Consider the following 17,367-nt stretch of genomic DNA (forward strand, 5'->3'; position numbering starts at 1 on the left):
ATACTTCTCCTGGCAACACAATTATCTCTAACACCAGAGAGATTTTGCTAGTTTAACAATTTGGGGTTTTTTTCCCCCAGTGGTAGTGAACATCTGTAAGCATCACTGCACAGAATCTAGTGAATCGCATCTAGAATAACACTTGTTTAACATTTTACATTTTGCAAAGCACTTTAGCATATCTTACCTTCTTTAATCTTCATGGCAATCGTGGCAGGAAGGCCAGGCAAGTATTACTCATTAAACAAAGACTCAATGAACCCATAGTATGTGGCAGGCACTCTCTACTAGACAGCTGGTATGCAAAGGTGAACGAGACACTACCCTCTCCTTCACTGATATCCTGCCCTGTCCAATCTATCTGCAAAGCCTCCACACTGCACTTAGGATACTTCGTTACATGGCCTACAAAACCCTGTGTACCAGCCCCTGCCCACCCTTCCAATTTCTTTCTTTCTTTCTTTCTTTCTTTCTTTTTCCCTTTGGCTGTGCCACGCGGCTTGCAAGATCTTAGTTCCCTGACCAGGGATCAAACCTGTGCTCCCTGCAGTGGAATCGTGGAGTCTTAACCACTGGACCACCAAGGAAGTCCCCACTCTTCCAATTTCATCCCGTGCCCCTTTATACCTCCTTCACTATGGTACAGCCCCACTGGGCCATGCTAGGGAAGAATTCAGGTTCTTTCCACCTCAGGGATTTCCACTTTGTTTCCTCTGCCTGGGATGCTCTTCCCCCAACTCTTCACCTGGATGACTGCTGCTTATCTTTCAGTCTCAGCCGAACTTGTCACTTCCTCCCAGACCCTCCCTCCCAATAAATTATGTCTCATTTATTATTCTTTTTCAGAGGACATTATAGCACTCATGACACTTCACAATGAAATATTTCTGTATTTATTTGTTTGCATTCCAACTCCCCCATATGACTGTAAGACTTAGGAGAACAAGAATCATGACTTTTGTGGCCACTACTATACCCCCAGCACCCACCTAACGCAGTGCCTGGCACATGGCAGACACAAAAACAAAAGTACTAAACAAAAATAGTCAATGTCTTCAAGGGATATACAATATAGTGTGGAAACACACAAAGAGAGGAAAGGTGAATTTTACCAGAGGATGTGCAAGGTTTCAGGAAAGGCTATAGAGAAGAGATGACCTCTGAGCTGATAGCTGAAAGATAAGTAGACATTTGCCAGGAATGTGACCTACTGAAATGCTCTAGGCCACCAAAGGTGGACTGCACGTGGGGAAGAGCAAGAACCATGTGATGCCACACAGAATTTTGGCTTTGATATCTGGGTAGATGGTAGTTCAATTAATACAGCGAATGTAAGAAGAGGGGTTCTACTATTATTATTTATTACCAGGGTCCAGAACCCAAGGAAAACAAGCCCTTGGCAGAGTTGGGCATTTGGATGGTGGCCATTCCCCTGCCAACCTGCTTCTCATCACTCTCAAACTAAACAGGAAAGATCATGATTTCAACCTGGGAATATTCAGTGCTTAGTCATAGGTGGCCACACAGCAGGCCAGGCCAAGGAAGGGCAGTGGAAGGACCATAAGACCCAGTACAGACAGGGCCAGGGGGTTCCTCTATATCTGAACACTTTTTATGGCCAGGAGATGTCAGTGATGTAATTTAGTGTGCTTATCTTTTTGTGTGGGGGCCAGAAGAAGAAAAGAAGAGGTGGGGAAAAAAGGAAAAAAAAATTTTCAGTGCCCAGAATATCTCACACACCTGATAACATCTATTTCATTGCCACTAGATCGTCCCTGTCCTGGATTTATTTCTATGTTGCAATTTCTGTGATGCTCTTCATGGAAGTAGTCAGGGCAGAAATCCTAAATAAATACAGTAAAATGCTACCTCACCCCTGAATGGTATTGGGTTGAAAAGCATGAAAATATGTCATTACTACGGGGGTTACTTCATCCTATTAACTCCTCAACAGCTTCTCTGGTCTGACCACAGGGCTATAAATACCTGCGTGTTAACAGAAGGTAGGAAGAAGAAGAATCTGGCATTTGTTGCCACCCATAGTGCCCCCCTCCCCCTGCCCCACCACACACAGAACAGCGTTACATGAAACAGGAAGCTCTGAATCATAATCCCGGTTAAAACCTAAGGAACCTATAGTTTATTTCAAAAATGCTAACAGAGGCACAGGAAAAAGAAAAACACATCCTGGAAACCTCAATGACAAAACAATGCTTTGGGGGAAAAAACCCTAAACTTTCCAAAGCAGCAATAAAGTAGGAAAAGCAATAGTAGGGAAAGACTAACAATTATAGAAAATTATAAAATAGTCAAGCCTGGGGGAATGGGGGGCAGTGTAATGCAGTAGAGCTAACAGACTGGCATTCCCACGAGACAGCTGTATGACCCAGAATGAGTCTCCCTGGGCCTCAGTTTCTTCCTTTGCAAGATGAGACACTGGAAACAGATCACCTCAAAAGATCCTTTCCAGTTGAAAGATGAAAACTCTAATTCAAAAAGATACATGCACCCCAACGCTCATAGCAGCACTGTTTACAATAGCCAAGACACACAAGTAACGTAAGTGTGCATCAACAGATGCATGGATAAAGAAATACACACACACACACACACACACAAATATTACTCAGCCATAAAAAAGAATGAAATAAAGCCATTTGCAGCAACATGGATGGACCTAGAGATTATCATACTAAGTGAAGTAAGTCAAAGACAAATATTATATGATATCACTTATTCGTGGAATCTAAAAAATAATACAAATCAACTTATTTACAAAACAGACTCACAGACACAGAAAACAAACTTACAGTTACCAAAGAGGGGGGGATAAATTAGGAGTATGGGATTAATAGATATATGCTACTATATATAAAATAGATAAACAATAAGGATTTACCGTATGGTGCAAGGAACTATATTCAATATCTTATAATAACCTATAATGGAAAAGAATCTGACGCTGTATACCTGAAACTAACACAATAATGTAAATCCACTATAGTTAAATAGAAAATAAAATAAAATAAAATGTGGGGGGGCATCCCTGGTGGCGCAGTGGTTAAGAATCCGCCTGCCAATGCAGGGGACACAGGTTCAAGCCCTGGCCCGGAAAGATCCCACATGCCGCGGAGCAACTAAGCCTGTGCACCGCAACTACTGAGCCTGCACTCTAGAGCCCACATGCCACAGCTACTGAGCCCACGTGCCACAACTACTGAAGCCTGCGCACCTAGAGCCCGTGTTCTTCAATAAGAGAAGCCACTGCAATGGAAGCCTGTGCACCGCAACGAAGAGTAGCCCCCCGCTCGCCGCAACCAGAGAAAGCCTGCATGCGGCAACGAAGACCCAACACAGCCAAAAATAAAAATAAATTAATTAATTTAATAAAATAAAATAAAATGTGGGGGAACTTTTCATTATAAATGAATTCTAGCTTTAAAAAAGAGGGATGATAAAATTAGAAAAATTATCATTTTTCAACAATTCAGGTAAAGATTGCCAATTAATGCTAAAATTACTGGATGAATGATTTGGGAAACAGGATATTCACAAGGTCTTAAAGTACCATACCATAGATTTTTTAATTAATTATCTATGAAAAACAGAACCTCAGCAATGAAGAGATATGGCAGACACCTCCTTAATAAGCGATTACCTTAGCATCACCAATAATGGGATAAACTGACATTACATGTCTTCAACCAAAATGTAATGCAGTGGGACATACACAACATCATCTATGTAATTTTCTTGCCAAAAGCACAGAACTGGAATCTAATCTCAAGAAAACAATCACACAAAGCCAGACTGAGGAATGTTTTACATGACAACTGTCCTGGACTCTTCAAAACTGTCAATGTATTGAAACAAACAAAGGAAAAGGAACAGGGGATTAAAGGGAGAGATAATCAAATACCTCCTCCTTGATTGGATACTAAATGCCCCCTCAAGAAATGCTATAAAAGATATTTTAGGATAATTGAGAAAAATGTAATTATAGGCTATAAACTAGATAAAATTATTGTATAGATGATAATTCCCCGCGTGTGAACACTATTATTGTTATGTAGGAGAAAGTCCTTGTTCCCCTGTTCTTTTTTTAATTAAAATTTTATATTGAGGTAAAAACTTTATTTGTAGATTCACAGGCAATTGTAAATAGTACAGAGTAAGGCCATATACCCCATGAAGTATGATTATTATTAACCCCATTCTACAGATGAAGAGGGTGAGGCCCACAGATGAAATAACTTGCCCATAGCTATCAGTGACACAGCCAGGATACAAACCCAGGGAGTCTGTCTCCAGAGACTACACTTGACCCCAGAGGAGACAATTGAGGCTTTTGGAGCTTAGGGAACTCTGGCTACCAACTGGCAGAGCTGGGTTCAGATCCAGGTGTATCGGATTCCAAGGCCCATGTTCCTTCCACAGTGTACGCTTGGGAAGGAATGACTGGCTCTTACAGAAAAAATTTCTGAAAGACTGGTTTTAGTTACCCCCTATTCAATGTTTTTCATCATAATCCTTCTCCCCTGCCCCATTTCTGCCCCGCTGAGGAGTTGTGGAAGGGCAATAATGCAGAGAGACAAAGAAGTCATTTCTTGTACCTGTCGGAGATGAGACACACAGATACTAACGTTTTGATCAACAGAACAGAACCAGATGGCTTTTCCTAGGTGATGGTGGTCCAACTATCAAGCCACACAGCCATCTAGATTTCACACTGAAGTTCTGTTATCAACTCACTGACTGCTTTGTGATGCTCCCCTTGGCCCCCAAGTGTTAGCTAAATCACCAGAGTGTTTACAAATACACTGTGATGTGCTTAAAAAAAAACTGCAAAGTTGAAACTTACTTCCTTTGGATCTGAAGCCAACAGAACAGTTTCTCATTGCAACTGTTTTATTTTCACACTTACCTGACATATTTTGCCACTCCACCTTATTATGTAACTTCCACACTAAATTAAGTGTAATTTCTCCATTTTTGTACACTTTCCCTGTCCCCAATCTCACTCTCAAAAGAGTTTTTGGAGTCAGTAGGAGAGACAGCTAAAAGTTACAAGAGTACTTGAGGAAGTATTAGTAGCAAAAAACTGCTCTAACCAAACCCTCAGGAGTTTGGTTGTTTTTTTTCCTTTAATTTGGAGGCAGGGGGGCACAGAGAGGCTGAAACAGTTGTACAGAAGCCCACACAATTCACTCTTTGTTGGAGGCACTGCTATTTTATACCTCACTTCCAAATTATTAAAAGTAATACATTTATTACATAAAATTTGGAAAGTAAAAATAAAAGGGAAAAATATAAATGCATCCTACTACCTAGGGATAGCCATGTCAACAACTTCGGATAATTCCCATCTATTCTGTATTTATTGTCACATTCATAGGTATTTTCTTTTTTGAAATATATTAGATTTGGTTTTTACTGCAGAGCACACATAGCAGGGCAAAGTGCTACACACACAACTACAAATCATTTTGGGGAAAAAAAGCTGTAAAAAAATAAAACTGCAACTGCTTTAGTTATGCAGTCCCAACTTGAGGGATCCACGCTGGCAAAGGTGGATATATATATTCACAGGTATATACATAACATGTAAAGACAGAGATATACACAAAGCCCCACTTAAATTGAAGACAGAAAAGGAATAATCCCAATACTCTTCCATTATGTCATGAAGATTTTCCTCAGCACTGGTCTGGATTTTTAATCTGTGGACCTGCCATAATTTACTAACATTCCCCTACTATGGAAATTGTCTTCAGTTTTTCACCACTTATAAATACCTTAGTATATAAAGCTGTGTACATATATCTGATATTTCCTTCAGAAATTATACCTTTAAAAATTAACAAGGAACCCATGTTATGTACAGAAAAAATGGAAGATACAAATAAGTAAAAATAAAGTCAACCGTAATTTCTTTTTAAAATACTCGTGTGTCTATCCTCTTAGACTTTTCTTTGTACAAAACATACATGGACACACCACATATATTAATATGGGACCATACTATTAATAAGAAAAAGTAACAGTTACTAATAATAGTTATCATGTATTAAGTACTTACCACATGCCAGGCACCGTGATTTTCTGATTTAATCCTTTCAACCATCCTATATATTAGCTCAGCAGTTCCCTAACTTGTCTGCACACTGGAGTCACCAGGGGCTTCAAAATTCCCGGAGTGCTGCATCTCATTCCCAGAGATTCAGATTTAATCGGCCTGTGTGAGGCCTGGGCTTGGGTGGGCTTAAAAGATCCCCAGGTGATCCTAATGGACGTACAAGTTAAGAACTGTTAGGTTCGCTGCTATTTTATCCCTCTTTTAACAGATGTGGAAGTTTGAGGAACACTAAGGTAAGTAACTTCACAAAATCACGAAGCTCATAAAGCTGGGATTTCCATCCAGCTCTTAAGCCCAGAGGCCACACTGTTAACTACTGATAATTTGGGATGTGCTTCCCAACTCCACCATTTAACACCATATCATGAACCTATTTCTACGTTAATAAGTATAATAACTCCACAGTATCATTTTTAGTAACTATAGTATTGCATTGTATCAATGCATCAGAATGCAAGTGTTATCAATTTTCCCTAGTATAGAAAATGCTGCAATCGATATCCTTATTGATACATCTTTGTGCACATCCTTCATTATTTCCTTAGGATGAGTTCCAAGAAAAGGAATTGCAGGGTGAAAAGGTAAACACGGTTTTTAAAGCTTTTGATGAATATTGCCAAATTGACATCCCCACCAGAAGTGTATGCAAATGCCTGCTCCCTCGGGTCCTTGCCAAAGCTGCGTTTTGTCATTCCTTTTCAATCACTGCAAATTATATTGGAGAAAATAGTATGCTATTTTAATTCCCCCTTTCTTTGACTACTACTGAGATAGAACATTTTTTCATGTTTATTGGCCATTTGGATTTCTGAGTATGTATTTTCCTACTCCCATGCTTTGCACATTTTTTCTAGTAAAATACTTGTATTTTTCTCACTGAGCTGTTAAGTCTTTACATATTAAGGATAATGAGTCTTTTTGCAACTGTTTCCAGTTTTCTCATTAATTTTATGGTTTTGTGCAGAAATTTTAAATTTTCACACAGTTAAAACTGTATTATTCTACCTTTCATATTATGCATACAAAGATCTTCCCTATCCCACGATTATATGAGTATTCTGTATTTTTTCAGTTTCTTTATAATTTTTTTTTAACTTTTAATTCTTTAATGCAGCAGTTCCCAAACAGGATTACACATCAGAATTGCTTACAGCACTTCTTTAAATGCTCAGGTCTTAAGACTGAATCACAACTGGGGGGGATGAGAACTGAGCAGGAATTTTTTTTTAACATCTTTATTGGAGTATAATTGCTTTACAATGGTGTGTTAGTTTCTTCTTTATAACAAAGTGAATCCGCTATACGTATACATATATCCCCATATCTCCTCCCGCTGCGTCTCCCTCCCACCCTCCCTATCCCACCCCTCTAGGTGGACACAAAGCACCGAGCTGATCTCCCTGTGCTATGTGGCTGCTTCCCACTAGCTATCTATTTTACACTTGGTAGTGTATATATGCCCATGCCACTCTCTCACTTCGTCCCAGCTTACCCTTCCCCCTCCCTGTGTCCTCAAGTCCATTCTCTACGTCTGTGTCTTTATTCCTGTCCTGCCCCTAGGTTCTTCAGAACCATATATATATATATTTTTTATTTATTTAGATTCCATATATATGTGTCAGCATACGGTATTTGTTTTTCTCTTTATGACTTACTTCACTCTGTATGACAGACTCTAGGTCCATCCATCTCACTACAAATAACTCAATTTCGTTTCTTTTTATGGCTGAGTAATATTCCATTGTATATATGTGCCACACCTTCTTTATCCATTCATCTGTCGATGGACACTTAGGTTGCTTCCATGTCCTGGCTATTGTAAATAGAGCTGAGCAGGAATATTTTTAAAAGGCAATTCCGATGCACCAGCCTCCTTTATTAAGAAACCCTATTTTAATCCTTCTAAATTTACGTTGGTGTCATTTTTCCAAGTTACTTCAGCACATTTGTTAAATAAAGCATTTCATAAGCTTGAAATTCTACTTTTATCCTCGTTGGTAAGTTCCGTGAGAGCAGAGCCCATACCTGTTTTTACTGACCACTGCATCTCTAGAGCTCAGCACAGTGCCTGGTGCACAACTGGTGCTTGATGTTAGTTGAATAAATAAATCAGATCTGACAACACAAGTCTCCACTCTCATCCCGCCCTAAACTGGCTAGTATTCTCTTCAATATTTCCTTGACCATTAGACCAATGAAACCGATGTTATTAATGATGACCCTGAGTTATCAAAGATATTAAATTATGCCCAGTACACTCTGTTTAAAATGGCCAGGAAATGTCTTAGAGGACTCCATCAAACGAAGTCAAAAATAATAATGTTGGCCATGTTAAAGAGGCATGGGAATTCGGATCCAATTCTCCATGAAGGAACTAGACAGGACTGACCCAAGAGACTAACGACACTTGGCTTCCTCTAGCTTTTAGAGTTCCTCTACTAGATCCAGAGATTGACTCAGAGCTCCCTTGAGCTGGGGACAGACCCACACATTCCCTCTTCCACGAGTCCATGGAAAGAAAATTGGAATAGGGAATCAGGAGGCCTGGGTTTTAGTCCTATCACTACTATTAACCTGTTTGACTGTGGGTATGTCACTTAACCTCTAGGGGTTGGGCTAGATGTTTTCTAAGGATCTCTTCATATCTAAACCTCTACATAAAGACCCAAACAGATGACTACAGGGCAGGCCTTCCAAGGACAACCTGAAATTCCCTCCACAGAACAGGGTGCCAGGCCCACTCCAGGCTATAGCAAATAATAATGACAGCAGTAGAAGTAGTAGTAGTAACAATAACAGCTATTGCTAAATTTTACTAAGCACTTATATGATAGACAATATTCTAAATGTCTTACTACTAATAATAATGGCACACATTTATATGACACTTACTATGTTCCAAGTGTTTTGTTTAATATTAACTAATCATCACAACAGCCTTATAAGGTGAGTTCTATTGTTATCCCCATTTTACAAAAGAGAAAACTGAGACAGAAAGATTAAGGGACTTGCCCAAGGTCTCACAGCTACCAAGTGACAGAACCAACGGAGTTGAACCTAGACCCATACTTTTAACTACTCTACCATACTGCCACCCAAACTATCATTGTACTATGCTTGTCACTTCAGAGGTTGCAGAAAACAAGGAATGATTGCAGTTATTTCTGTGGAATACTCCCCTCTTCACTAATGCTAGGAAAATTGTTTTCCTCCAATGTAATCTTAAGCAGATCGGATTTCAGGGCCTGAGATAGCAAAATATATTACTTATTAAGAAATTATGACATTTTTATTAAGAATTGTTATCCATTAAAATGTTTTTATTATAAATCATTAACTACTGATGACATTTCCATCAAAAAGAGAGAAAACACCCAAGCTCTTTATGCATCATTAGGAAACTTTAGCTCCCCACTTAACACAAACTCTAATTCTATACTTTCAGGACTGTCTTTTAAACATTGACCCGACAGCTCACAGGTGTCTCAAACAAAACAGGCCAAACCAAATGCTGCACAGTAACTTCCCACAGTCCCCATGCCCCTCTCATTACCTCCCATGTTCCCCATCTCAGTGAACGGCACCACCGGCCTCAGGCACCCAAACTGGCTGTCAACCCAGGCTCGGTGTCTCCCTGCATCTAGTCACAGGACGTTTCTAGAATTCATCCCATTCTCTCTATCCTTGCTGCCCCTGCTTCTTCTCAGACCCTCACCATCTCTTCCCTAAACCACTATAACAGAAACCTCCCAACTGCCTCTTGGCTTTCATTCTCTCCGGCTCCAACCCCACCTCAACATTGCTGCCAAAGTAATCTTTCTAAAACAAAATCTGATTATGTTACTTCCCTGTTTAGAATCTTTGTCTTCGGGATAAAGTGTAAAATCCTTCCTAGGACATACAAGGTTCTTTGTTATCCAGCCTCCTACTACCTTCCCTGCTTCATCTGAGGTTGTGGCCCACACATCTCACACGAGTCCAACAGAGCAACTTGGAAGTTCCCAAACAGTGCTTCTCTGTCTGCCCAGAATGCAATTCTCTCAGTTGCCCATCTGGCAAACTCCCACTCATTTTTTTTAGCCCAGCTCAAAACTCACAGTTCATCATGCTTTTCTCTGGACGTCCATCACATTTTGCATCTCTCCCTATTATAACACTTATTCAACCTGACACAATTATTTGTTTGTATGTTTGTCTCCCCCATAAGACAAGGAACCCTCTAGGGTTCTGCATCTTACTCATCTCTGTATTCTACTTGTTGAATGAAAGAATGTCTCAGGATTTAAACAAGAATATTCAAACTCCTCCTGATAAATGCCCATTGTGTGAGTCAAAGCAGGGATACAGGCCGAATCTCACATCAAAAAGTATCTTTAAATTGACAACCCTCACACATCAAAAATTCTTCTTACGGCTGTAACCAACTGGAGACGGTTTTAAAAGATACATTAGACCACCAACAAACCTACCTATTGAATATTTATGGACATTCAAGCTCCTTTCATTCTACTGCATATAAGTGGCCCTTAACCTTCTGTGGGTCACAGACCAATTTGGGTAGTGTTTGTCTACCATTTCTTAAACCCACATTCCCTTCTGATAAACATAAAAATCCCACACACCCCTGGAGATTCTGATACTCTCCCAAAGGGCACCATCCCCAACCCCACCAAAATAAAAAGTAACTTTATATGTGGTAAGAATTCACAGGTTCACAAGAGATATAGTCTATCAGGCAAGACATCACTGAGCTTTGCTCTCAAGTCGTTCCATAATATTAAAATAGGCATTTCCCTTCTATCACCAAATATAATCATTACAACGCTAAATATGCTTTCAAGTCTTTACTGCGAAGAGGAAGTCAAGGAGGTGCTGACATCTGTCTCCCTGACCTTTGAAAACCTTATGATAGAAATTTGCCGGAACCAAATAAAAAACAGAAATATGAAAAGATATCCTCCATCTCTTCACCTACAACCCCCACGAGCACATGTTAAAATGAAGGGAGTTCTTTGAAAATGCTCCTGGCACTACATTTTCCTGCTACTCCTACCCCCCCAAACACACACCCCCCTCCACCCCTACTTTAAAATAATCTGAACTTCCAGCTAGCAGCAACTCCTTTTAAACCAATATGCTTTGTCCTGGCGAAGACAAAGGGTTAAATTAAAGAAACCGCTGCCTGGCTGCCTGCCACTGGCTTGGAGGGTTGGGCTGGGATAGAGAATAGAGGAGGAAAAACCAGTTGAAGGCATAAGTGCTAACTTCTTACCCTGCCACATGGCCATCTTGATCCTATTCTCTCCCACGCTGGGGTCACAGGCTCAGAGTTTCCCGGACCCCCCAGTTTTGTAGGGAGACTCGACTGGGATGTAGATGGAACAGCAGCTGTGTCGTCTCGTTTTCTGCAAGATGCTCAAGCCCAGAACCTGAAAATATCAACAGGAAAACAAATACCTAAATGAAAAACATTCAAATCCTTGAAAATCATCTCCTGTCCCTCTCTGGACCTCTCTTTCAAAGATAAGCAGACATGGACAGTGTTAAGTTTCCACCTAAGCAACAAGATCTCACCAAAAAAAAAAATGGGGAGATCTGGAGTCAGTTAATATTGCCCTTGAGTGCTGTCCAATTCTGCATGAATCACTGGATCTTCAGTAAGTGGGTTTCAGAATCTCAAAGGATGGGTGGTTGGATGAGATAACCATTAAGTGTCTCTCCTATCTCAAAGTTCCACACTTTGGGGGAATGAAGAACAGCATAATATCCGATGCCCTCCCCAACCTCCCCAAAACACCCAACTCTGCAACAAAAAATTTGTAGAAAGGAGAGGAAATTTTGTGACTAAAAGTTTTAAAACAGATCTCGTATAGGAAAAGAAAAGAAGGCATAATAAAAACTGAAGAGCGATGCCCTCGAGGTCGTGGTGCTTCCTCTCCGCTTCATTATATTTTCCCACATTTTGCCAATGTCCTGTAGAGAGCATAGACTGCTTTTAAAATCAGGAAAGAAAAGAACCAAAGGAAAAGAAAAATGTAAAAAAAAATACTAATTTAAGTAAAACCAAATTAATTCAGATAATTCCTATTTTTAAAATGTCAAATTCAGTCTTAGGACAGTACTACTTGGAAGGATATGAAAGGCGCTAGGAATGGGAGAAAAAAATGAAAGGTCTGACTACTTCATTTGATTCAGAAGGTGAATATATTAAATGCTTTTCTTGTCCATTTAAACAAGTTCTTCATTAAGTCTTCCTTTTGTAGCATACAAGCCAATCTGCTTTTTCTAAGAAAAAGTCCTCACCTTTTTGACCTGGGGAACTTCAAAGCAGATTGCTATTTCCATAGCTTTCATACAAGCAACACCTCCACCCCTTAAGTGAAAACGCTAACGTATACATACTGAAGACTAATACGAACTTGAGAGCCATCATTTTGGCCTTTTTTAAATACCTTTTTTTAAAGGACTAAAGTGTGAATGTGTACACTAATCCCAAAAAGCCGATAGAGAAAAGACAACGCTTTGGATAAGGAAAGGCTTGTGAAGTCCAAGAAAACTAGGAACTCACAAAGTCCCAGGATGAATTCACCAGGAAAAAGCGCTCTGATGACTTATCTGGCACCCAGGACAGTTTGTTTTGGTTTGCCTTTTTTTCCCTCTTATTTAGCGCGCAGTTAAATAGTACTGCTCCGCGCCTCGTGGGACCAGGAGAATTTAACATCTCCGTAGTCAAACCCGGGTAGTTGCTAATAAATGTATGAAGCGTTCATAAAGCAGATTCTTACTGGCTTTTTGTACTCCACACTTCTGGATTTCCCTCACTTATTCGGGGTAGCTTACACTGACGTTATCACACGGGCACACGTACAACTTCACTTGGCACTCCTGGAAACTGATTTGCTCTGAAATATTAATAAAGTACACGCGCATCAATGTGAAGGTAAAGTTTTGCCCTTGGGGTGGGTGAAGGCGCTCAAGCGCAAGCCTGTAAAGTCTAGAGAGAACCAGCTCCCCGCGTTAAGTGGGAAAAGGAAAACGGAGCAACTACTTTTCCGAGAGTGTGGACTCGGCTTCGCTACGACCCACACGAACCTGCCAGTCCAGAGCAGGATGGATAAGAACGGGGCCTCGACAGGGCTTTACCAGCCAAAGCCACCCTGCCCCAGTCCTGGAAAGGGGACGCCTGCAGCTAACCTCCCCCATTCAAAAGCGGGGCGGGCTTGGCGCGGCTCCGCTAGGAAACTTCGCTGGGACAGCGCAGGGACCCTGGCTCGGAGAATAGGGCTGGGCTCCCTGGAAGATGCCGCCCTGCACTGGCTAGAACTGGCCGGTCTAACTCCTCCGAGTGCCAAGCAGCAGCGGCCGGGCACGGGGAACCCCCATCTCCCGGGTACGGAGCCAGCGGGGGAGCGCTTCCCCTGTGTCGCTGAGCCCAAGGGAGTGCTCCGGAGGTGGGCCGGGGGCCAGCGGCCCGCCAAGGACCTGCTGGGGTAGGAACAGCCCATTCGTCTTTACCTGTCGCCGAGGTCCGGAGCGGCAGAGCCCGTGCCCGCCGCCGGCGGGCCGAGCGCTCAGTCGGCTCTGGCGTCCGGGACACTAAGTTGAGCTAGCGCCCCACGTAGCCTGCAGAGCTTCATTCACAGCCCAGCCGGGAGGAGGGGGAACGGAGCGGGCGCGCGGCTCATGTGACAGACGCCTCGCAAGGATCTGCCAAACACGGCCGCTGCCTGCGCGTGCGCGCCCCGTCCAGCCCTCTCCCCACACCTCTGCCGAAGCGCGGAGGAGGTGATGCCCGCCCAGGAGGCAGCAGGGCGGGGAGATCCGCGGAGAAGGCGGTGCTCAGAGGAGTTTCCGCGCGCGCAGCCGCAATAGGTCGGCCCTGCTCGCTGCCATATTTAATGAGGACTGGGCGGGTCCTAACCCAGTGCTGGGCGTGTCAATTGCTTTTGAAAAAGAAATGCTCCTTTATGTTTCACTCTTTCGAGCCTACGGTATGTTTTTTTGGTTTTGTTCTTAAAACGAAACTGTTTATCCTGAGCTTCTGGCCCACAGAATAGTTAGTGGTAGAAATCTAATACTAATTACATTAGCTCACGTATTTTGAGCCTCTAATTATATGCCGGGTACTGTTCTAAGCCCTTTACTTTTTTCATCTCATTTAACGTGCACAATAACCCCACTGGGGTACGTACTATTATTTCTCCACTTTTATTCATAAGAAAACAGAGGCACAGAAAGGTTGTCCGAGCTCACATAATAGTGGTAGTATGAATAGTGATCAAATATAGTGATGCTTGTAACAGCCAACTCGATCCTCATAGTTAACACTGGAAAATCTACACTGCGGTTTTTGGTATTGTCTCCATTTTAATAATTACAAAACAGAGGCTCAGGAAAGCAAAAATTACAGGACTGGTAAGGGGTAGAACTGGGATTCCAACCTAGGTCTACCTGACTCCAAAGCCCTTTGGCCTAGGTTTGGAAGAAACAGCCCCTCATTTTACAAAAGAGAAAACAGGCCCTTGGGGTTTGTTGACCTACTTAACATGATCCAGCTAATTATTTACTGGCAGAACTGAGACTAGAATTTATATAATCAATCCAGGTAATCTAAGTAGAACCCCAGTACGCTAATTCAGAGTCCACTGTAGTGAACAATTTTGAACGCCTGCTTTGGGCAAGCTAAGTGGTGTGGGATACAAAACCTGTATCCTAGACCAGTCAGCACTAGGCCACCAAGGACAAATCTATAATCAAAAAAGTCCGGCTTTTGGACCTATTGCAACAAGGGAGACGGCACACCAGAGAAACCATGGGACATCTTACCAAACAAAAAAAAAGTCATTATGGTGTTGGGGGGAAGGGTGGAGTTTAAGTGAATTTTAAACGAAGCATTGTTTTAGTAAGCTCAAAGCAGGGCTGTGTGAGGGAGTCAACATCAGGTCTGGACTTCGAAGTGAACCCAGAGTCCTGTTTCCTTGGGAACCACAAAGTAAAGATAGATGTGGAATGTTGTGTCCAGATACCCCTTATCTGAAGCTCTGCACCTGGATTGGAAATTGAGGCTGCTTCTCTGGATCCAAGAAACGTATGTACTCCAGACAGATGTGGAATGTTTTATTCTCACTGATATGATTTCAAGCAGCAAAGTTCCTGATAGTCTATGATTGTAGAAAACAAAGTTTCTCAGTGAGTAAAAAACATGGTGGTCACTCAGATAAGGCGACTGTTATCCTCTTACAGCTGCAGCATGTCTCTGGGAGAAATATTGTTCCCCATTAAATTTACAGCTGGTTTTGTTTGTGTCTGTTATTCCAGCCTGATGAAAGGCCAGGTTTTTGCTTTCTCAGTCCAAGCTAATTTTTACTTTCTCACCTGAGAACATTTATTCTCTGCTTTCAGGCACTGGCAGTATATAGGTGGGTGGGTGCATGGGTGGGGGATAGCCACAAGCGACTAGAAAGAATCAGGGCAGGTTGTGCTGAGTCCTCTGATGATGGTAAATGCAAGCAGAGGTAACACCTTGTACAAAGGTATGCAGGCAAGAAATCACATATGAGGACCTGTGAGTAGTCCTCCATGGTTGAAGCTTAGGGTAAAGAAGTGTATGGAAGTTGTAGGCGATGTAACCAGAAGGTAAATTCAGGCCCAATTTTGGAGAATCCTGAATGTTGGACTGAGATTTGTACTTAATTCAGAAAATGATTGAAAAAGAAGGTTTTTGAGCAAGGTAATCCCTTTATTGAGACAATTCTTTTTTTGTAGTTGAGGTATAATTGACATATAACATTATATTAGTTTCAGGTGTGCTGACTCGCTATCATTACCACAATAAGTCTAGTTAATATCTGTCACTCTTCTTTAAGAAGGTGAATTTGGAGTAATTGTTCAAGGAGAGGTTGGTTGGTTGCTTGGCTTTTGTCGTTGCAGGATAGGAGAAACCAGAGCTTACCTGTAGGTTGAGCAGGAAAAGACACTAGTGAAACAGAAATTGAAGAGGCAAGAAAAGGAGGGGATAAATAGTGGAGTAAAATACATGAAATAGAAATGAGATGCAAAATACAAGCTAAGCTTGGAAAAGATGCCTTTCCCTATGAGACAAGAAAAAGATGGTTGCAGGATGGCAATCTGGTTGGAAGCCACCACTGTAGAGCGAGCAAATATTGGCTTTACGTGGAATACGGGTTTATTTGGGAGAGCTTGGGCAGGAGTGATTTATGGAGAGTATGAGGGCTGCAGTACAACCAGATGACCACGTGGTGTCGCCACTGACCGCTGACAGCTCGGAGGGCTCCTGTTTTAGGAGTACACTTCATAAAAGAACATTCTATCTTTTGCGAATTGCAAAACAAAACCAGTTACGTGAATCGACTCTGGAGCCAGACTGCCTGGGCTCAGAACCAACCAGACTCAGACACTTATTAGCTGTGTCACGTCGTTCAAGTTTCACTCTCCTTCAGGTTTCTTATCTGTAACATGAATAATAGGATAAAATGTATTAATAGATTTTAAATAGTTGGAAAATGTTAAGTGCTCAATAAATGTGAGCTAGTATTACTATTAATGGTGATGATGATTAATAAGCCTCCTTTGGATCCACAAGTTTTGCAGGAGTTATTTATGTGGTGAGTAATAAATGCCTATACAACAATACCTTCCCAAGTGAAATGGTTAGAGTGTGGTGCTAATGAGGCAAAGTTAATAATTTAATCAGGAGGTATGGATTCTGTTAACTCTGTTCTCTTCCCCATGAGAACCTTAGCCAGGTGCCCCACAAGTGTGTGTACACGGTCACAAGTGGATCTGGCCAAAAGAGTGTAGATAGATCAACATAAATGAGACCCTCTGTTCTCCTCCCCCATCCTTGGAAAAACTTGAAAAAATGTTCCCGCCCAACCCCCCACAGTGGTCAGCAGACTTTCGGTCAAGAGCCATTTCAGGTCTTACAAAGTAAAGAGTAAACACAATGTGATCTTAAAAGTTAATTATAAAGATACAGTAAAACAGTGGATTTCTCTGTATAATAAAATGTAGCATTTTAGAGTTAATTTTGCAAAAGAAAAACCTTTAGAGCAATAGGTCACAGTGGCACCTAAACTGTCATATCTAAAGCAGCTTTATCTTTTTTTAACCATTTTTTAAAATTGAGGTACAGTTAATTTACAATGTTGTGTTAGTTTCAGGTGAACAGCAAAGTGATTCAGATATATATATATATATATATATATATA

At 41.4% G+C, this 17,367-nt stretch overlaps 1 protein-coding gene across 1 annotated transcript in view; it reads right to left on the reverse strand.

Moving 5' to 3' along the window:
• The window catches only part of CLCN5 (chloride voltage-gated channel 5), a 160,267-nt gene extending 146,516 nt beyond the window's left edge, over window positions 1–13,751 (reverse strand). The window contains exons 1-3 of the mRNA XM_060136931.1: window positions 13,652–13,751; window positions 12,922–13,038; window positions 11,409–11,565 (exon numbers count right to left, since the gene is read on the reverse strand). Coding sequence (XP_059992914.1) covers window positions 11,409–11,424 — 16 coding nt within the window. The 5' untranslated portion in view covers window positions 11,425–11,565; window positions 12,922–13,038; window positions 13,652–13,751. The remainder of the gene's footprint in view (window positions 1–11,408; window positions 11,566–12,921; window positions 13,039–13,651) is intronic.
• Between the last annotated feature and the right edge of the window lie 3,616 nt (window positions 13,752–17,367).

Source organism: Lagenorhynchus albirostris, chromosome X, assembly GCF_949774975.1.
Source record: "Lagenorhynchus albirostris chromosome X, mLagAlb1.1, whole genome shotgun sequence".
Classification (NCBI taxonomy): domain Eukaryota; kingdom Metazoa; phylum Chordata; class Mammalia; order Artiodactyla; family Delphinidae; genus Lagenorhynchus; species Lagenorhynchus albirostris.